The 23,305-nt window shown below is 37.6% G+C and overlaps 1 protein-coding gene across 1 annotated transcript in view; it reads right to left on the bottom strand.

Moving 5' to 3' along the window:
- Positions 1 to 369: 369 nt before the first annotated feature.
- Positions 370 to 23,305, bottom strand: part of MOXD1 (monooxygenase DBH like 1) — a 95,102-nt gene continuing 72,166 nt past the window's right edge. Inside the window, exons 7-12 of the mRNA XM_059400743.1 lie at positions 22,772 to 22,938; positions 21,468 to 21,659; positions 20,237 to 20,296; positions 15,004 to 15,146; positions 3,339 to 3,507; positions 370 to 2,871 (exon numbers count right to left, since the gene is read on the bottom strand). Coding sequence (XP_059256726.1) covers positions 2,671 to 2,871; positions 3,339 to 3,507; positions 15,004 to 15,146; positions 20,237 to 20,296; positions 21,468 to 21,659; positions 22,772 to 22,938 — 932 coding nt within the window. The 3' untranslated portion in view covers positions 370 to 2,670. The remainder of the gene's footprint in view (positions 2,872 to 3,338; positions 3,508 to 15,003; positions 15,147 to 20,236; positions 20,297 to 21,467; positions 21,660 to 22,771; positions 22,939 to 23,305) is intronic.

A 23,305-nucleotide genomic window follows, 5' to 3' on the forward strand; every position in this document is an offset into this window, starting at 1 on the left:
TATTTCATTCATAATTGTAGCTTTTTATTCTGAAATAATTACAAACCTAAAAAGAGTAAATTTTTAGAAACCTTTCACCCTGAGCCCTCAAAGTGCCATATTTAAATTATCATTCTCTCTCTGTAGATAGATGATGGATGATAGATAGATAGATAGATAGATAGATCTAGTTAGATAAATGGACGGATGGTTATACACATAGATGATAGATATTGTTAGATGGATGGATGGATAAGTAGATACATAGAATTGGGAACCATCTGAAAATAATTTAAACAAAAAGTTGAAGACAGCTGGCATTATTCATCAAAATTCAATTTATAATTATTAACTCAAAATTCTTGAAAAAGATAATTAGTAATCCTGCAATCATACTTAGAGTAATTTATTGTAAGGAAATACTTATAATCACAACAATGTTTATCATACTAGAAAACAGGAGATGGCTTCTGTATCCAACAATAAGTTTGGATGAACAAATTGTACAGTACAATTAGGTACAATGCAATTACCATGCTTCCTTATGTTCTTCTGTTTGCCACTCGTCGTTGGCCTCCATAGCCATTAAGATGAAGTTCAAAGGTCTTAATAAGTTTCCATCTGCGGACTGCATCTCTCTTAACACCACTAGGACTCTCTTGATCCTGCCAGAGACTCCTTCAGAGAGAGTGATCACCCAAGATACCCCTGAACCTCATCCAGCTTTGATGATTATTGGTGTCATCACCTACGTGTTTGCTACACTTCCTGCATTAAGGATTACAGCAGGGACCATCAGACATGGAGACTCTGTCCTGCCTTTGGTCTCAGGCAATCCTGCTAGCCTAGGAAACAGGCCATGCAACATGACCAAGGGCAGAGTAGAAAGCCTGGGCTCTTCAGGAAGGTCTACTCACTGTAAGGGAAAACTTAAGAATATAATCAGAATCCTACCGGATTTTCAACAGATAACCTATCCTAATTTCAAATATAGAGCCAATGCCTCACAATTATACATTTGTAAGAATTCCTAAGAGAAGAAGAATGTCAGCTTTATTCTTAGTTACATCAATTGAAAAAGGAGATTCCCTGAATGCACCAATGCAAACTTCTAAAATCCCCGTATCGCTTTCCAGCCTGTATATTCATCTTCCTCACAAAGAACAATGAAAACAAATATATTATTCCATAATTTCAAAGGAAATTGGTTTACTTTGACATCTCAAATTCAGACAGTCTGAAGTAAAAATAAACACGAAGTCTCAACTGGGAAGTGTTTGGGATTATCGTGTTTCTTATACAAATATTTAGATGGAAAATCATAGAATTTGATATACCAGTTATGAAATAAAAACAAGTAAAGTTAACCATGAAATACACCTCATAAATATTACACACATTTCATTAGGTTGATAAATTCTGAGAGCCATGAAGGAAACCCTCCAAAATACAGTATTTATTTAAAAGACGATATAGTTTGTATTGAAGACACTGTTTGCAAGAGAGAAAGGGCTTACAAATGGAATACAAAAATGCAACATTCTTAATCCATTTGACTGGACACATCAGTATGGAATCTCTTGCTTCCCTCAAGGAGTGTACAAGATACCACACAAACATTTAATTTTACTTAGTTTATTAATATGATCCAAACAGACTTGGCTTAAGAAATGAGGAAAGGACATACAATGAGATTTGGCTGAACTACACAAAGGGAACCTAAAAAGTGACACGATTTTCCATTGGCGATGACTTTACTAAGGAAAGTTAGTTTATTAACTAATATAAAAATAAATCTACCATAGCAACTATGACTCAGATTGAGCCAGGATGCCTCACGCGTGACACCCAACGTGGTCAGTGAGGTCCTACAGGGACCCTATACCCTCCTAGCCTGGCTCAAATTACTGGGCGTTTGACCTGGAACCTCATGAAGGACCCCTCACAGCACAGGGTCTGCAGCCAGCTATGTTTTCTCCTCAGCCTACAACCATTATATACCATTTCTGTGTTTCCCGTAGCTTCTTTCTTTTTAGAGGGTAACAGAGCTCAAGAAAAAAACTCACCTTGCCAATGCTGGGTGGGGAAGGAAAAAGAAATTATTTTAAGATGGGTTTGGGGTAGTTCGGGAGTACTAGTCGACCCAGATAAACCGAGAGGCTAGAATGGGTTTCAGTGAAACCCACTGAGGTCAGGGGTCCATCGGGTTTTCACAGAAAGGGCAGAGCTGGATTAACACTGAAGGAAAGAAAGGACCATTGTTACACTGGGGAAGTCACACCCAAAGAACAATAAAGAGGACGAAATGTGGAACAGCACGTACTTTCTTTCACATTTTTAAGATGAAAGCATTTTAAGAAAGGAATCTGGAAGCCAAATCACCAAAGAAAAAGTAAAATAACGATAATGAGTCTTTAAATAAAATGAAACATGGAAGGAAATAAAGAACTCTTCCACCTGACTTTGTCCAAATTGTTAAAAAGGTTGTGTTAAGTCAGTCTAGTTTTGCTTTATTGGCAGCAGATACATGTGATCAGACACATCTGAGCAAAAGGAGAGAACCCAGTCAACATCTCTCAGGTAGACGGGGAAGGATGAACGCAGAGAGGAAGGGAGTGTGTGACCGGAAGTTCTCCACATGCCTCATACTCTCTCTTCGTGCCCACAGTGTCTTTAACCCACACGCTCGGATCACAGGAAACATCGTCCCCAGGCACAGAATGATGACCATAAGCGTGTGCTGTGCAGCAAGCTACTGAGTGCCATGAAGCCCACGAGAAGCTCAAAAGAGCGATTTCTGTGCACGGAAGAGGAAGAAGAGGCTCCACACACCAAAGGCTCTGCTTTATACGGTCTTTCCACGTGGGGAGGTAACGCTGTCATCCCTTGAATCTGAAAAACCAAACAGTAGACAATGCCAGTGACGGAAGAGGTCTTGCTCAGCTCCCCGACTTGGGCAGGGTGGAAACGGTGGGTGGGAGTGGGTCGTCCAAGGAGTCAAGCATCAGGGGACTTGGAGCCTTAGGGATGCGGAGTGGGGAGGGGCAGAGAGCCACATGCGCCTTTGGGAAGGAGAGATACAAACTCAGCTCTCTTGCTTTTTGAAGCTCTCATCCCATCCTATTCCTGCTTCATTCCGACCTTAGTTGATCAGTCAATCTCCCTCTTTGTAGAGGGTAAAATCAGGACTTCTCAGTCAACCCAAGCAGCAACTGAACATATACATTATCAGACATATCAAAAGACAACTGAAACGCTGGATTTATGGATATTTGTCTGTTCCTTAGATTTAACCTGTTGGGGATTAGGTAAAATGTGACGTCTAGTTTCTTCAAAGATGAAAACAAAGTAGGGCTTACCGACCACTCTGCATTGTCTGTCTTGGAGCATCTCACGTTCACCGGCAAGCTAAGGACAAGCTTGTTGAAGGAAAGACCTTCCTTCTTAGCCCATTTAAACTTATTCATTGCATCCATGAAAGAAAGGTTTTTATACTGCTTAGGGCTTTTGATGATGAAAGGCCAGGTCCTGAATTTAAAAGGACCACAATCAGTCATATTCAGAACAAAAGCATTAAACATGTCTCCCTTACTTTTCAACATTCTAAGATAGACCTCATACTTGTCCATTTTACACACACAGGAAAACTAATACAAAGGATTGATTGACTCATCAGCAATTCCAGAAGATATACAGGAACCGAGTAAGGAGTCCTTGGAAAAAAATGGAATTCCTTATTTTAGTAGCAGATGGGTACTACTCTAGACAAATAATTTTGACCCAGAAAGCTTCCCCCAGCCTCACAATCCTTTGCTTATTTGTTTTGGCTCTCCTTAACAACAATATGCCTGGTACGTGTTCCGTTCCACAGAATTTAACGCTAATGGTCTAATAAAGAGATGTTACTGTAAGACATGGAAATTTCAGTTCCATAGAGTTGAAAAGCCTGACCCCTATGGGCTGCCGTGTTTTGACTTGCCTAAGTGATAATAAATTTAAAAAAATATGAAACTGAACCAGCATTTTTCGAATTTTACTGAGAAAAAAAAAAAAACTGCTGAAGATAAACTCTTGCTTCCACTTGCTATTTAAAACAAAACAAAACAAAACAAAAAACACATTAATGGCCAAGAAAGAAAGAAGAAATCACAGAAGAATAACACAGTCTGCTTGAAAAGCTACTCCTCCAGTGATATTTTTCATGAATGTAAGTTTTATGTTATTGATTCCTGAAAAAAGGAAAACTGTTAGGTAGTGTTGGCCAACCACAAAGATTTACATGAACTAGTCCGTGAATCTTCTCAGAGATTGTCATGGGTCACCAGCAGGTATTTGATATCCATAACAACCCAAGAAAATGGTCCAAGAATTACCGATTGATTGACCTCCCCTTGAAGAATTTACACTTACCATATTTGATCTTCAAATTTTCTTTTTTAAAAATATTTATGTATTTGAGAGTGAGCGAGCACGTGAGCAAGGTTGCAGGGAGAGAAGAAGGGGGAGAGGGACAAGCAGGCTCTTAACTGAGTAGGGAGCCAAATGCAGGGCTCGATCCCAACACCCTAAGATCATGACCTGAGCTGAAACCAAGAATCCATGGCTTAACAGACTGAACCACCCAGGTGCTCCTACAGTGTCTTTTTAAATCCGTGGAAAGCTACAGGTAGGTTTTCTTAAAAGTCTTAAAATCAAATATTAAAAATAAAATGTGCTTTTCAAAGAGATAAGGTGTACATCTTTAAAAAAAGAAAAGCAGGGGGCGCCTGGGTGGCTCAGTGGGTTAAGCCTCTGCTTTCCGCTAAGGTCATGATCTCAGGGTCCTGGGATTAAGCCCCGCATCCAGCTCTCTGCTCGGCAGGGATCCTGATTCGTCCCCTCTCTCTCTCTCTGCCTACTTGTGATCTCTCTCTGTCAAATAAATAAATCTTTAAAAAAGAAAAAGAAAATCAGTTTCATAACCAATGAGAAACCCCTGAAGGAAATCACCAGCCTGTAACTCCCAGAAACACCACAGGGTGGCACTAGAATCCGTACTAAAGCGCTAAGGGAACTTCACCTCAATGCGTTTTCCACAGCCTTGCTGGGAGAGAGTGAATAGTGTATTGTACATGGATGAAATCTTTTAAAAAGTTTTGCTGCTTGAATAAATCAGTAAACTAGTACTTTTCTTTTTGAGATTTCACAGCGTAAATAACAGAAGTAATATAAACACACTTGTAAATTTACTGTAAGTGTATGGAAAAGGATGTAGAAAAATTCACATGTTCAGAAACAGCCTGACTAGGGCTGGTGACAGGGGCTGGTGATCCTCTCTTAGATGGAAGCTAGACTCATACTTAGTGTCTCCTCTGCATTCCTGCTGACTTTGTCCAGACCTCTGTCTGTAATGACATCACACCAACAAACCTCCTACCCCTTCCAGCCTATCCACATTTCCGGATTACTCCTGGAGAAAAGGGAATGGAGAGACGGAAAGAGAAATCCTAAAAAGAGGTAAATATTTACCCTGTGTATTTTTCCTTTAAACCAGAAACAAGTAACCTTGAAGTAGCAAGTCCTGCTCTCATGGGGACTCAGAGTTGGTTAGGAATATTGGGAATGGATTAGAAATTAAAACAGTTTCATTTCTTTACATCTGTGCAGTGTGTAAATGTCTACCTAGATGCAAATATAAATAAGAAGGTATTATTTACGTATCACCATAGTTGATAAAAACAAACTCATTAACATCATGATTTAATATTGGTGAGCAATTTCCCTTTGTAAATTCAATCTAATTGACAAGTTCATTTAAGAATATATAGGTAATTGAAACGAACTTAGACTACCTGAAATAATTTTGGGAAAAGAAACAAATGGCAAAGTTTTGGCATTTACATGGTCTTATTTCAAGATTTACTATAAAACTGTGATAACAGAGTGTGACATTAGAGTAAGGCTAAGCATGAACATCAGCAAGACAAAATTCAGAGTCCAGAAATAGTATATGATCCAAGTACTTTCAACAAACATTTCAGGGTAATTCAATGGGAACTGTAAACCTTGGTACTGTAAACCTTGGGTTGGTGGGGGCAGGAAAAAATCTAACCTTGGGTAGGCAAAGACTTCCTATACAAGATGTCCAAAGTTAAAAATAAGTAGAAAATGATAAAACGGGTTTCAAAAAAATACTGTTAAAAATGGAAATGAAAATCTTCACAGACTAGGAGAAATGAGTTGTAAAAATATATCTGACAAACAGCTTATATCTGAAGTATAAAGAACTCTTTAAAAATATAAAGAACTCTTACAACACAATAATAAGAAGATGAGTAACCCAACAATGGACAAAAATTTGAGCAACTAAAAAGGAACATATATAAATGACCAATAAGCATGTGAAAAGAGAATCAACATTGTTAGTCATAAGAGAAATGGAAAATAAAACCACAATAAGATACCACTCCATACACTTAAGTAAAATTTAGGAGCTCTTATACATTACTGGTAAGAATGTAAAAAGAAGCATCATTTTGGAAAGTACTCTGAGAGTCGTATGAGGTAAAAAAAAAATCCAGTGATTCCAGCAGTCCATGCTAGCCCAGAAAACGGAAAATATGTCTGTACAGAAATGAATACACTGTTCATAGCAGCTTCCTTCATGATCGCCAGAGACTGGACACAATCCAAATGTCTTTCAACTAGTGATTAATGGAGGAAGAGATGAACACAGGGGAATACGACTCAACAATATAAAAGAGTGGACAGCTGATACAACAGCAGAGATGAATCTTAAAAACATTCTGAATCAAAGAAGCCAGGCACAAAAGAGTACACACTGTAGGATCCCATTTTTATAAAACCTAGAAAAGATAGGACTAATGTAGTGCTAGAAAGTGGATTGGCAGCTTCCCGGGGCTTTGTGTAGGAGGAGGGATTGTCTCCAGATAGCAGAAGGGAACTTGTGGGGATGATGAAAATGTTCTGTATCTTGTCCGTGGTGGGGGTAAGTAGGTATACGCATCTGAGAGTGAGTGCATTTTGTCATAGGTAAGTTCTACCTTAAAGATTTGACTTAAAAAAAAAATAGTAAAACAGAAATAAAAACATACCAACGAGCCAATGGGGGGGAAAAAAAAAAGACAGTATCATGTCATACACTTTATAATCTAATTGTTGAAGAAGCAAGCCAGGAAATCTGACCTAACAAGGTATAACTCCTAATCCTTTCGACACTCCAAGACTAGAGGAATGTTGGGAAGCCCCCAGTAAAGTTGTCTCACTGATGGAAGAGAAACTTCTGGGTCACAACAGGTTTAACCATATGATGTAAAGCCTTGGACATTCCCCTCTGGAAAGGGACTTGGTCCCAACCAATTAGAAAACTCCCTCAGGGGCAAGGGGGAGGCAGGGAATATCTGGTTGGCTCGGTTGGTGGAACATGTGATTCTTCATCTTTGGGTTGAGTCTGAGCCCCAGGTTGAGTACTTAAAGGTTGAGCCCCAGGTAGAAAGTACTTAAAAATAAAATCTTTAAAGGGGCACCTGGGTGCCACCCTAGGTCGAGGTCTGACTCTTGGTTTCAGTTCAAGTCACAATCTCAGGGTCGTGAAATCAAGCCCCGCATCAGGCTCTGTATTCAGTACAGAGTCTGCTTAAGACTCTCTCTCCCTCTCCCACTGCCACTCCCCCTGCCCACTCTCTCTCTCTAAAATAAATAAATCCTTAAAAAAAATCTTAAAAGAAAGAGAACTTCTTCAGTAGATTTTCTTAAGAATATCTGAGAAAGGAATAACCCATCCTCTGTAATCCCAGAGTATATAGTCCTACCTCTATATGCCCTATCCCCACAGCCCTTTACCCCAAAATATGGTAAAGTGTGTACATAAAATCTGTCAGCCAAACCTCAAACTGTGGTGTGCAAAGACAGAGGGCTACTGTCAGATTTGCTCAGAAGGTAGACAAGAATTCACCCATATTTTATCAGATCAAAGAGCCGTTTTTGACAGAATTAGCTCAGCATAAGCAAGAAATGACATCATAAGCCTGCAAACATAGAGAAAGAAGAAATTATATCATGTTTCATGAAAAGAGACAGAAAAGGCTGACTCTAGAAGAAAATATAAACCAGTTATACCAGAGAGAATTCCACAAGTGTTTCATGTACTAAGTTTATTTAATAAGAGCATGCATTTAATTAAACAAGAGCTCACATACAAAAATTTTAAACAACAGAATGAGATGAAAAGGGAAATAGCAGACCAATGGAAATAAATTTAGGCTAAAACAAATTTAGCACCAAATAAATTAGAAAAAAGCAAGAAGCAGAAGAACCCTCCCCCAAAATTATGAGAAAACACTTGTGAAAAATTCCAAATAGATTAGAAAATACTTTGTAGATATAATATAAGAAAATTTTTCCCCTGAATTGAAAAAAAAAAAAATATATATATATGTAATGAAAGAGCACCCTGTGTTTCAGGAAAATTTAATGCAGATGTTGAACACTAAAATATGTTCAGTTTAACTTATAAATTCTACAGGTAGATGAAGAATACTACCATTCATCCAAAGAGAGCTCCCAAGGGGGAAAAAGTGGTAGGGCCCCAGAATGTTATATACAGCTAAATGCTGTCCAGATATAAATGCAGAAATTCACAAATATAAAAACAACAAACAAAAAACAAACGAACAAAAAACAAACACAAGGCATAAAACACTTGGAAATCCTTTTTTTTTTTTTAAAGATTTTTATTAATTATTTAATAGAGACACACAGAGAGAGGGAACACAAGCAGAGGGAGTGGGAGAGGGAGAAGCAGGCTTCCTGCTGAGCAGAGAGTCCCGTGTGGGGCCATCCCAGGACTCTGGGATCATGACCTGTGCTGAAGGCAGATGCTTAACAACTGAGCCACCCAGGTGCCCCTTGGAAACCCCTCTTGATGAACCAACTTGGAAATAACATTCTGATGAATAAAATGAAAGAGCTCAGAAATGTAGAAATCCTATAAGATTAAGGATTACCGCTGAATCTATTAAAGTCTAAAAGGTGCATTAAATATTGTGGGAATTTGGTTTGAGAAATAAAGGGGAGAATTTAAAAACTTGAAAATACAAAAATTATAATCTAAGTGATAAATGTTTGGAGGTATGGTATGGAAAAAGGATGTGGGGGAGAAATGTGAAAGTATGAATGTCCTCATCCTTCATGATTTGAAGTCAAAACCTGTAGTGAAACAAATGTGTGCAGTATTTTAATGCCTTCTACAATCTCTACTCTCAACATTGAGATCTTTTTATAAAATACTACTTCTTATGGTTAAAAACAATAGAAGCAACCATGTTTATCTGAAATTCAACAACTGTTCATTTTTAGCTTCATATTTTTATATACATTTTAAAAAGATTCATGTATTTGTTTATTTGACAGAGAAAGCCAGCCAGCACAAACAGGGAGCACAGCAGAGGGAGAGGGAGAAGCAGGCTCTCCCCTGAGCAGGGAGCCCGATGTGGAGCTTGATCCCAGGACCCCGGGATCCTGACCTAAGCCAAAGGCAGATGCTTAACCGACTGAGCCACCCAGGAGCCCCATGTTTTTATATAAATTAAACAAAATTATGATTTAATGTGTTATTTGAATCAGTACAATTATAGTCTTTATAACAGCATTTACTCATCTTTATAGCAACACCACCACAGAAAGATCTCCGTAATAACATTCAATTAATGTTAGCACTGTTTATTTCTTTTTAAAAAAAAAATTTATTTATTTATTTGACAGAGAGAGATCACAAGTAGGCAAAACAGCAGGCAGAGAGAGAGAGGGAAGCAGGCTCCCTGTTCAGCAGAGAGCCCAATGTAGGGCTCGAACCCAGGACCCTGAGATCATGACCTGAGCCGAAGGCAGAGGCTTAACCCACTGAGCCACCCAGACACCCCAGCACTGTTTATTTCTAACAGAATTTGAGGTGATTGCTTGTGCCTTCTTTTTCAAACTTTTTTTTTTCTTCCTGCCTTCCTTAAAGCCCTTATAACAAGAGTGAAAGATTTTTACACACTATAAACATGAAGGAATTTTTCTTACAAAGAAAAATTACACACAGGTCCCTTGATTCTTTTCTAGAAATCGAACAAATGACATCCAGCTTTCCATCACATAAGCCTCTTTGGAGGTATGGAGAAAGGGTCATTGTGTGGTGTGGCAGAGAATACGGAATTTATCTAAACATGTGATCTAGTCTGTTTTCTGATCTTTTAGGAGTCTTTCCGCTTTTCCTTAAGCCCTGCCAGATCTGTAGGAGGCAGAGGGAAATCACAACCCCTTCAACAGACAGATCTGAGACAGGATGTAGTTATCTCTACTTTTCTACCAGCTCTTCCTCTAATCCTAGGATTGTTAAAGGATGTTTAAAACAAGACAGTGCACCTAACTAATCATTACATGAAAGGCATGGAATAGGGTAGTAGGGGTTATACATTATAGGATACTCCCTCGAATATGGTCTCCTGAAACCAAATTCACAATATTCTTTTCAGTAAAACAGAAAAAAAAAAAAAAGTCACCAAGCCATTTCTCTTACTGGTCTTTTAGCCAGTCCCTTGTTGGTCTGGCTTTTAATAGCATCTATGCCAGTGTGATGAACTCACTTTAAGTCTGATTTAAAGCCTAAACATGAGGGCACTTGGGTGGCTCAGTGGGTTAAAGCCTCTGCCTTTGGCTTGGGTCGTGATCTCAGGGTCCTGGGATCAAGCCCCACATGGGGCTCTTTGCTCAGCAGGGAGCCTGCTTCCTCCTCTCTCTCTGCCTGCCTCTCTGCCTACTTGTGATCTCTGTCTGTCAAATAAATAAATAAATAAATAAATATTCAGAATAAAAATAAATAAAGCCTAAACATGAACTTTACAACAGAGGCTCCTTTTCACTCGTACTTTTGAAGAATAAATAAATTTCAACCATGTAGTTAAGTGGTTTTATGTGGGCAATGATGTCTCAAAACTGGCCTAGTTCTGGGAAGCAATTCTTAAAACCCAACTTCAGTATTTCCTGGGTGAGACCAAAGGTGCGGACTCTAGCAGAGCTCCTTAGAACTTGGGACTGGAGCATTTTCAGAGGACTTACACAGGTTGAACACAAAAGAAAATAATTGGCCCCTAGAATGCATTTTGAATCATCAGCTTATGAAACAAAGAGCTTTGAATGTCCATTTAAAGTACTCTCAGATTAACCCTTTAAAGGGAAAAGTTTCTAGTCAATATATTAAAAAAAAATTCTAAAGGGGCAAAAATCTACTAAGTCTTATTAGGAACGATATTGATATTTTCAAAATAAGACTATAGGGACACCTGTGTGGCGCAGTGGGTTAAGCATCTGCTTTCAGCTCAGGTTATGATCTTGGGGTCCTGGGATGGAGCCCTGAGTTGGGGGGGGGGGTGCCTGCTCAGCGGGGAGTCTGATTTTCCCTCTCCCTTGGCCCCTGCCCCCTGCTTGTGCTCTCTCTCAAATAAATAAATGAAATCTTTGAAAAAAAATAAAAATAAAAACAAGACTAGATCCTAGTGTTTTTTTTGTTTTTGTTTTTTTTAAAGATTTTGTTTATTTATTTGAGAGAGTGAGAGAGAGCGTGAGCGGGAGAAAGTCAGAGGGAGAAGCAGACTCCCCATGGGGCTGGGAGCCCGATGCGGGACTCGATCCTGGGACTCCGGAGCCTAGTGTTTTTTGAATGACATTTTATATACTGTTTTGGTAGTTATTACCATTTTATTTTTTTGCCTATGTAATTATTTATTTTGAATAAAAAGGCAGCTATATATCTCCCTCTCTATCAGAGACACAACAAACATTATCTCCTACATTGATTATACACCTTCTGACATGGAATAGTCTTTAAATCCCTCAGTTTCCATTTCCTCTTCTACAAAATTAGGATTGCAAGTCCTACTCTACCAACTGTAATTGTGTGAAAACAAGTTAATTAAAATTATACATAGAGCCACCCAGGCGCCCTTTTTTATATATATATATAACAATTTTTTCTATTTATTTGAAGCACAGTAAAAAAAAAAAAATTGGTACACTTTGGAAATTCAGTGGCACAAGGTATACTACCATAACTTGAGGGACATTATATAGTTAAAAGAAAAAGGAAATAAAAAGAAAAAATTTCCCGTTCGAAACACTGCATTACATAATTTTACCTGCCCAAACAGACAATTTACAAATATTAGGTCAATAAACTGGTAACATCCATAAAAAGGTAGCTTTCTTACTAAAATGCAAGAATTTAAAAGATTGGTATCTAAACAAGAAAAGACAAAAACAAACTGAAATGAAAACCTCGGTATCACATCTAAAATCGGGGCTTTTTGTTTGGGCCTTCATACTCTTCTCTCCCCCTACCATATCCTGCTGGAGTCCCAGGCCCCATTCCTCCAGGACCCTGTCCACCCACAGGTCCCACACCTCCCTGCCCAAAGCACTCAGTACGCATGTCTCTTCCCATCATGGAACTACATGAACTACAACCGAATTTACATAAGCATTTTTTCATTTGAATTTTAGTAGATACAGACTCCTGTTCTGGTTGTCATTGGGTTGTCTGAGGAGGAACTTACTAGAACATATTTACAGATAGTGTAATTTAAAAAGATGAGAGCTCTTAGTTCATCATTTACAATCTCTATAATAATTTGGAATAAAAAGTAGATCATAATTACATGCTACTTCAGTGAATGCATTTGACCACATTCTCATGATGTGTTTTTAATCCTCTCCTTAAACATATCCCCTTGAAAATCTATGTGTACCTTTCACATAATTATATCAGTCTCTTTCATTAGAAAACTCTTCCTTATATTAAAACAAAATCTATGCTCCAAAATTTCCACCAGCCACCCTAATTCTTCTTTGTGGTATTGCTAAGAATGAATAAAATCCCTTTTTTCTACATTGACCTTAATATATACAAAGCAGAACTTTCCATTTCTTCTTCAAATATGTTCCCCACAGCACATACATCACTATTTTCTCTTTCCTCTTTTCTTTCCCTTATCACCTCTCTTTGAGAAGCCATCAACCAACGAGTCCATCGAGTGCCACCATGAGAAGGTAACCTTCTTTTTTTTTTAATATTTTATTTATTTATTTGATAGAGATTCCAACTAGTCAGAGAGACAGGCAGGGAGAGAGAGGAGGAAGCAGGCTCCCTGCTGAGCAGAGAGCCCGATGTAGGACTCGATCCCAGGACCCTGGGATCATGACCTGAGCCGAAGGCAGAGGCTTTAACCCACTGAGCCACCCCGGCGCCCCAGAAGGTAACCTTCTTGTAACTGTTTCTCATTCCTCGACTGCCACCCCCTTGGTCCCAGGCGCATTCGCCTCACAACACAACACAACTCAACCTCGCCATCACAACAGTCTCCTGGTTGGTATTTATTTTCCCAGTCTGGTCCTCCTAGAATCCTTTTGAATTCAGTAGGCAAATCAACCTTGTTTCTATCCTACAATGGCTTCTTTGCTCTTAGGACCCAAAGTCTTTATGTCACTTATAAACTCCCATGTGACCTTTATGTCGCCTATAACATCCCTCCTGCTGTCCGACCTCCTCACTTAACTCTCTACCATATTTCACTCTGTTCCAGCCAGACTCACCTTCTTGCTGTTCTTTGAACATGCTACCTTCATACCCACCCTAAGGTCATTATATTGGCTTTTTGGAAAGAGTATACCTTGAATCTTTCCATGGCTGGCTCCTCATCACTTAGGTCTCTACTCAAATATCACCTCCTGCCATGGATCGAATGTTTGTGCCCCATATTCATATGTTGAAATCTTAACACTCCAGTGATGGTATTAGGAGCTAGGGTCTTATCCCCTCATGGGATTAGCATCCTCATAAAAGCAGCTTGAGAAAGCTCCCTCCCCCACTCTGCCCCATGAGGTTACAGTTAGAAAATGGCCATCTGTGAGCAAGTGAGTCCTCACCAGATGCTGAATCTGCTGGCGCCTTGATCTGGGACTTTCTAGCCTCCAGAATTCTGAGCAATAAATTTCTGTTGTTTATCAGTTACTCTGTCGGTGGTATTATGTGACAGCAGCCTGGACAGACCAAATCACCTTCCCAGAGAAGAGTTTACCACCCAACTGACGACAGCTACACACTTTCTTTACTGTTGCAATTATTTTCATAACATTTACTAATACCTGAAATTTTATATGTATACTGTTTATTACCCCTCTCCCACTCCAGAATATAATTCCAAGAGGGCAGAAATAATATAGATCTTGTTTATTACTTTATCTTAAGTAGTTTCTATGATGTGCGATAGTGCAGAGTGAGTGAACATAGCAGGCCTGAGAATTCCTTCCTTAGAAATGCCTATTTGGAAGGCTGGCCTTTGGCTGGCGTCAGCAAACCTAAGGAGTAAACAATTTCCTATTCTGATATAAAACTTTCTCTAAATGAAGAGTGACTTACTGTGCCTTGACTATTTGTACAAATAATGCAATGTGTGTTTAACATCTGCTTTCCTTCTAGGAGTCTAGATTTTAGTACTAGGCAGAGGACACCTATGTAACCAGCCCTCAATAAAAACTCTGGGAACTGAGTCTCTAATGAGTATCTCTCATTAACAACCCTTCATGCATGTTGTCATCCTTCGATGCTAGTAGCATTAAGTACATTCCATGTGACTCCTCAAAAGAGGTCTCTTAGACACTTGCTTTGTGTTTTCTCTAGACTTAGTCCATGTGCCTTTTCCTTTTGTTAATTTTGCTTTGTATTCTTTCTCTGTAATAAATATTAGCCATGAATACAATAATAGCCCGACTCCTTTAGGTCCTCTTTGAAAAATCACCGAACCTGGTGGGAGTCTCAGGGACCCTGGACATACCAAGCAAGAAGCTAACCTCTCACCCCAGCTAAAAATAAGCAAAGAGATTAAGACTTAAAAGAATTCCATAACGTGGTGATAAATCCAGTATGAAAATGAATCCTGTCCTTCTCTGAGGTATACTACCCCACTATGAAATCCATTTGGTACTTACGTGACTGGCCTATAGATCTCCTTAACACCAATGAACTGAAGTTGTTCCATAATGTCTGGAATACTTGCACACCGAGTAAGATTAATTCTTGGGTAATAAAGAAGGTATGAGAGACACATTTCATTCCTGGTGCTTAATCCTCCCTGAAAATGGAGATATTTTATTTAGAAAAGTGTATGTTCCACCAACTCTGACACTTAGAGCACACAAGCCACCAATGTCATACAATTCCCTTCAATATTGAAATGTAATAAGTCTGAAACTGAGCAATAATAATCTGAGTGATAATTTGATTTTTAAAGAGGTAGAGACACATTAAAAAATTAATAAAATGATGTCCATCTCTTTAAAAGTTTCCTTTTTTAAACAACCTAATAATCTCTTTCAAGTTTTGTTCATTTGATGAAAACTATTCACCACAGTGAACATTTGAAAGGATTATGGGGATGTTTGGTTAACATGATACCAATCAGTCAGGTCAATGGAATCTTTCCTTGGCTGCACTGAATTTTCTATAATCTTGTTGTCATGTATAAACATAAGAAGACACATACCACAGAGAAGATAGATTTCAAATTTCGAATCAAGGTGATAAATTAGATATTAAAAGTAAAAAGATTAAAGCTCCTCAGGAGAACACAATCTAGAACTATTACATGTTACAGGGTTGAATTTTCAACCAAAAGTCATTAAACATAAAAAGAAATAGGAAACTATGATCTGTACTCTAAAAATAATAAAGTTACCAGCAGAAACTGATTGTGAGAAGCTACAGATGCTGCATTTAGCAAAAATTTAAAAACAGGTAAAAATACGTTTAAAAAGTTAAAGATGCTCAAGTAATTGAAGGCAAAGACATCAAAAATGAGTAAACAAATAGAGAATGACACCAGAGAAAGGAAAACATAAGAACAAAGAAAATAGAAATTCTAAGGTTAGACATTACCATCATTGAATAAAAAATTCTCAGGATGAGTTTAACAACAGATTTGAGATGGCAGAAGAATCAGTGACCTTAAAGATAGAACAATAGAAATTTTCCAATCCAAAGAATAGAGAAAGAAAAGAAAAACAAAACAAAACACTAAAAAAGTGAAAAAATTCCAGAAAATACTTCAAAATACGATATTAAATGTTCCAACAGATATGTAATTAGATTTCCAGACGGAGAAGGAAGAGAGAAAAGGGTAGGAAAAAAATACTTGAAAAAATAATGACTGAAATCTTTGCAAATTTAGTGAAAAACATTTACAGACCCAAGAAGCTCAACAAATACCAAAGATAAATTTGAAGAGAGCCATTCCTAGACACATCATAGTCATATAGCTGAAAGCCAAAGACAAAGAGAAAATCTTGAAAGCAACAAGAAAAAAATGACACATCACATGTAGGGGACCAATGATATGAATGGCAGCCGACATTTCATCATAAGTGATGGAAGTAAAAAAGAGATAATGGGATTACAGATTCATGGGCTGCAGGGAAAAGTAAATTAACCAAGAATTCTGCATCCACCAAATCATCTGCTCTTCAAAAAGTGAAGGCGGAAAACTTGGCAGTATTGTTCATAGTTCTAAATTAATGCAGTAGCTAAAATGCAATGATTTTACAAATTGCAAAACACATGTTTTACAGGATTAGGCAATGGGAGAAGCTAATCTACAAATGAGGTTACAAGTGACGCTTCATTAAAAATCATATTTAATTTATCCTTCAGCTGGGATGACTATTCAGAGTGGTACTAAATTGTAGGAAGGGAGCCCGGCATTTGCATCCTCCCATGAACCAGTCACTACTGCTGGCTGCCCCACTCTGGGGAGCTTGACTTCAGGTGGGCCATTTCCTGATACCAAAGGCAATGCCCAGTGAATGACACGGTTATGAGTTATCATCAGATACTTTCAGTTTAGCTGTGCTGGCTTTGAAGAGGCCACCACAATATCCACTAAAATAATAACGTATGATGTCTGTAGTAAAATAATTCATGCAAACAAAATCACATATAAGACACAAAACAAAGCCAACACCTGTGGACTGACTGCACCCTCTGTGCTCATTTTTAATTCTCCTCTTCCCCATTTTAACTGAAGATGAGGATTATCTCACCACTTGATTAATCATTCTATTGTCTTTCAAACCCTTTACTTTCCATTTACTGACATACATAGGCATCCCTACATCCACTTACATTTTGTATGTTCTACAACTTTAGGTACCCCCTGGGGTCTGCTTAACTTGTCCTTTTTATTCTTCTGATACATTCATGTTAACATGCATGGCTTTCACTCATTAATTTTCACAAATATATAGTGTAAATATATTCTATGGACATATTATATTGTATTTATTTGTCGTTGTTTTTTTATAAACAGTTGGGCTGTTTCCAGCTTTGTGTTCCTGTGTTGTCACACGCCACCACAAATATTTTATATATTTCTCTCCAGGAACACTTCCTGCAAAAAGAACCTTAAGGTGAAATCCACAGAGGAATGGAACTGGGAGAGCGTCTATGAATCTAGAGCTTTGCCGGATGATGTCATGCTTTTCCCCATGGTAGTTTTATAAATTTATATTTAGCTATGTGCAAGGACTCCAGTTTTAGAACGTTGGAATTGCAATTTTATATATTGCCAACCTGATGGGTATAAAATACCTCATTCTGGTTTATATGTGCACGATTCTGATTTCAAATGAGATTGAGCATCCTTTCCTATATTTATTATCTATTTGGGCCTTTATTTCTGTGAAATGGTTTCTATCTACTGTATTTTTTTTCTATGATCTATTTGTCTTACATTGCTGATTTATGAAATTTTCTTTATATGCTGGATACGAATGTTTTATTAATCTATGTAATACATCTTTTTTTTCAGCTTTAAACTTGTCTTTTCACTTATTTAATAGTGGGTCTTGGTAACCAAAAGATTTCAAGTAGTTAAACTCATCAATCTTTTAAAGTTCGTGCTTTTTATGCTTTAAGTTTTTTAACTACTCCCAACAGCATAAAAATATATTCATATATTTTTCTCCCAATAGTTTTAAGATTTTGTTTTTCACATTTAATTATTTAATTTAAATACCTGGAATTGGCTTGTTTGTGTATTGTATACCCAGTTGTGCTAGTATTCTTTAGTGGAAAGTCCATTCTTTCGCACCTAAATGGATATTGTGTCTGTTCTAAACCAAGTTTCCGTATAAGGGGTTTGTAGACTAGTCTCCAGGATTCCTATTATGTACCACTATTCTAACTCTGGACCCAAACACACTACTGATCATCATAGCTTTAAAATAAGCCTTCACATCCAGTAGACTGTCTCCATCTTTTATTTTCTAGTAGTGTCTTGCCTGTTACTAACCCTTTGCTCTTCTATGTAGATTTCAGAATCTACTTGCTCCATATAAAAGCTAACACTAGAAAATTTTTAGAAATATGGGGGCACCTGGGTGGCTCAGTGGGTTAAGCCTCTGCCTTCGGTTCAGGTCATGATCTCAGGGTCCTGGGATCGAGCCCCACATCGGGCTCTCTGCTCTGCAGGGAGCCTGCTTCCTCCTTTCTCTCTGCCTGCCTCTCTGCCTACTTGTGATCTCTCTCTGTCAAATAAATAAATAAAATTAAAAAAAATATGCCTATAGAAATATGAAAAAAATTAGAGAAAATTTTCACAGCTATGGCTAGGCAAGGATTTCTTAGTTAGGATATGGGAATCTCAAATCATAAAATCTCTCTGAATTTTTTTTACTGAAAATATATCAAATTAATAGGCCAATTTGAATAGAAGGATTATCTTTATCTTATGGAGACCTTCTATTCACGAACACAGTATCTCTTCATTTCTTTAGGTTTACTACAAAGTTTTGTAAATATGGATTTATAATTTTTTTCCCATGGAGATCAAACACATCTAAAGTTAGATTTTATTTCTGTAGAATTTAGAGTTTTAAAATGCATTTCCTTAAGATAGTTTCTTATATACTAAAATATAGTTAATTTGGGGGCACCTGGGTGGCTCAGTGGGTTAAGCCTCTGACTTCGGCTCAGATCATGATCCCAGGGTACTGGGATCAAGCCCCGCATCGGGCTCTCTGCTCAGCACAGAGCCTGCTTCTCCCTCTCTCTGCCTGCTTGTGATATCTGTCAAACAAATAAATTAAGAAAAAAAAATATATAGTTAATTTTAGATATCAGTTTTGAGGGGGTTTTAATGTAGAAAATTATAATATCTTTGAATAATGTGTTTTGCTTCTTTGCTTCTTCTTCTCTGATCGATAGGACTTATTTTTTTCCTCTCCTAGTACAATGTTGAATGGAAATGATGATAATAAACATCTTTGTCTTCCTCCTGATATTAAACCAACACTTCTAATATTCAAGTAGTTTGATATTTGCTATAGATTTTTCATAGCTAAGCTTCATCTGGTTAAGGAAATTCTCTCCTATTCCTGGTTTGTAAAATTTCTTTTTTTATGACTGTCTTAAATCTTATGAAGGCTTTTTCCTACCTTTATTGACATGATCATATGTCTTTTTCCTTTAATCTCCAAATGTAGAATAGTATTATTAATATATTTTCTATCTTAAACCAATTTACATTCCTTAGCTAAACCTGAATTCCTCCTAACATTACATTTTTATATAATACAGAATTTGGTTTGCCAATATTCCCTCAAAGGTATTTCCATCAGGTGCATGTTGTTGACCTCCTGAATACTATCATTATCAAGTTTTAATATTAAGATTATGCTAACTTCATAAAATGAGTTGGTAGGAGGTATTTCCTGGGAGAGACTACGTAAGGCATGAACAGTCTACTTCTTGAGTGTTCGTCAGGATTCCTCAGTAAATCTGTTGGGACCAAATTTCTTTTTGGGTCAGAAGCCCTAAAGTCATACAATTCATTCTTCCTTTTGAAGTCTTGATTCATCTAAGTCGGGACTCAAGCAGATGGTCATTCGCGACCACAGGTCTTTAATACAATTTGCTAAGGAAAAACTAAAAGACTAGGATAGATTTTCTTGAAAAGGTCAATAAACTATAGTGCAAATATTGCCATAGAATCATTAATCTGATAAAATGTTAAAATAACTCTCATTTCACTCTTACAATGTTTCATGCTCAAGACATTCAGGAATTTTGCCTCCAAATGGGAATGCCTTTTGCTTTTTCTCTTCTAAAATCAAAGTTTATTCCTCCTTCTCTGCAAATGGATTTTAGTAACAATAAAAATTTCCTTACCCAAGTCATCCGGGCTCTATCTTTTGTGTTGTAACGACACTCGGTAATTAGATTATCTCCCTAAAACATAAAAATAAAAGCTTTCAGATTTGGGTTTTAGGCTGTTTTATTTATCTATTTGTAGGCCAATAGTTTTATTTGCTATGTGAGTCGGTTCATTAAGAAATTTGATCCAGGAGAACCTTGATCTACTGAATTCTAAGACTGCTAGTATAATAAACAAGCAAACCAACAAGATTCTCTCAGGCCAGACTCCACCATGTTCTATCTGTATGGCCTCAGGTAAGAAAAAGAATTATCTGGGCATAATTTATTTATTTAAACAATAATTTTGTAAAATAGCTGTTATTTTGCACAGCTGTAAAGAGATTAAACGACATAACATGCATTTAGTTCTTAGGGCAAATGAAACACTTCATAAATGTTAGTCATAGATACTAGTTATTATGATTCCCTCTTCATTTATATTCTTTTCTTTAAAGGTCTTTAGTCACATCTTTATTTCCTCACAACAGACTTGAAGCAAAGTAATAGTTATTGTTCCAATGTTTTCTAACCTTTTGAACAATTCTGCATACACAGAAAATAATTTTTTTATGGCTCACCACTCAGAAAGATGGACAAGCTATTCATGGACCAGAGGCAACTTGTGCTGGGTGCTGGCCCCTAGATTGGATCTCCCTGGCCCACTACTCCAAAGGCCCACGATCAGTATCTCAACACACCGTCCTCCCACACTGCCCTTCCATAATCCCAACGATTGTTGCAAGCTGGATAATTAGCTCTGTCTGAAACCTGTGTCAAATGAAAGAATTACCTTATCTTTATTTTTACCCAAAATCAAACTTCCCCAAACTATCCTAAGGTATTTAAGAAAAACAAAAACAAAAACAAAACCCTCTTATTTTTGCATTTTCAGAATTGCAACCCAAATGTTTACTGGAAAGTCAAGTAAGAAAAGAGTACTGTTTGGTACTCAGAACCCGAGTTGTTCTCCTCTTTTTAAATCAACAACTTGAGTTGCTCCTGGGAATGGTAAGAAAAGTGAGTTTTGATTTTGGAAATCAGATCAAACACATTCCATCTGGGTTGTGCAACACCCACAGTGGGTGGCTTCAAGAATGTGAGTACGATGAGCAACTCACTTTACTGGTAGAAACTCTGCTAAATTGTGATAGAGAGATGCCTTGACTTCTCTAAGATACAGTGAAAAAGAACAAAACATTCATACTGGTAAGATTGTTTGTTCTTCCCTTAGATACTGAAACTCCTGGAAATTGAAGTCGAAATCATCATCATAAGCCAGTAATCTCATTTCCTCCCCTTTGCGAAAATGACGGAGCCTGATGCCCCTGCCAGCCAGGTGAGCATGGAGAAGAACAGCAAACACATGGATTCCGCTTGGCTTCTCAGCTTCCAGAGCCTACAGGCGGGGCACGCAGAGGAAGACACAATTAGCCCAAACAAGCACATGTTCAGACAGTTCACCATAAAAGAGACTTGGAGGGACAACTGAGAAGAAAGTCTAAAGCAATTTGAGTGAATGCTTGAGCAGCCAAACATTTTGAATTTGGATTTTTCATTACTTACTCCTAACAGTGTTATCTTTGTGAAGTAACATTTGCGATCAAAAAGGAAAGGGAACTAATGCTTACTGAGGACCTATCAGATCACCCCTAAACGTTATCTTTCTTTTAAGAGGTAAAGAGTCAATCAAAGTCATCTTGACAAAAAGATTCCAGCATGTTAGTAACCTGTAAATAGACACTCTTAAAAGGAAAAATGATTCCTACTTTCCGAGATAAGAAAACCAGGTGGAAGAGTAGAATTATATGAATTGCCCTTGGTCCCATGGCTAGTACACGATGTCATGGCAATTTGAATCATGGTGTAAATAACTCAAAGGGCATAATCCTTCCACTTCATCAGTCTGCCATCTGTCTATAATACAATAATAGCTTATAATTTGTAAAGAATATGATCTAAGCTAAAACATGTTCCTTTAAGAAAAAAGAACTGTAAACAGAAGTAGCCATTATTAAATACTTTTACTTGGTTTTCCTGACCAAGCATGCATTTTTATTTTAAGTACTCCTGCTCTTTGGTTTAAGTAGGAAGGAAACTGTGAAGCAAAGAGGAAAAAAAAAAACAAACTGAAAATGAATAATGGAAAAAACAAATCTGGATAAAAGGTGAAATTGAGAAATGAAAAAGTGACCACATGAACCAAGGTAGAAATTGTAAGAGATAAAATAAAGTGTCAAATATTTAAAAAAAAAAAAAAAAAAAAAAAAAAAAAAAGTAGGTCAGGAAGGAAACCATCCTGGAAGGTATTTTTGTCCAGAATTCTACTCCTACACCCTCCAAGATTTAAAAAAGCAATCAAAGATCTTGCTACAATGATAAGTAATGGCTTTAGAGCATGACAACAAGAATAAGATTAATAATAATAAGCATGGGATTCCCCAAACATAGTTTTCCGAGAACACCGATGAATCAATGAATAGCGGCTCATAGACCTCATCCTCCACATACCTCTTCTAGGCATTCCAGAGTGCAGTGACCCTCGGACCGGAATTCAGGCATCCCTGGAGGGATGGTGTGGAAGAGGCTTACCCAGAGGCCAGCCTCGATCACCCCAGCATCGTACTTCCTTATGTCTGCTGTATGAAATAACCTCAGTCCAGAATTATCTATTAAGCCTGGAATAAGAGCATATAATTAAAAGTGAGTTTGAGTTCTCAAAAAAAGGAAGTTCTCTACATTCAGTTGAATGGATTTGTGAATTTTCCTTAAAACCTCACAAGGGAAAGAATTACAAGTAAAGATTAATGGAAGACAACATTCAGGTTCACAAACAACAGTTAAGGAGCGCCTTGGCTCAGGTCATGATCCCAGGGTCCAGGGATCGAGCTCCACATCTGGCTCCCAACTCAATGGGGAGCCTGCTTCTCCCTCTGTCTACTGCTCTATCTGCTTTTGCTCTGTCTCTCTCTGTCAAATAAATAAATAAAATCTTAAAAAAAAAAAAAACCCAGGAATGAAAACGTAAGTTGTCGTATTGTCTGC

The sequence above is a fragment of the Mustela nigripes genome, chromosome 5 (assembly GCF_022355385.1).
Source record: "Mustela nigripes isolate SB6536 chromosome 5, MUSNIG.SB6536, whole genome shotgun sequence".
Lineage (NCBI taxonomy): Eukaryota > Metazoa > Chordata > Mammalia > Carnivora > Mustelidae > Mustela > Mustela nigripes.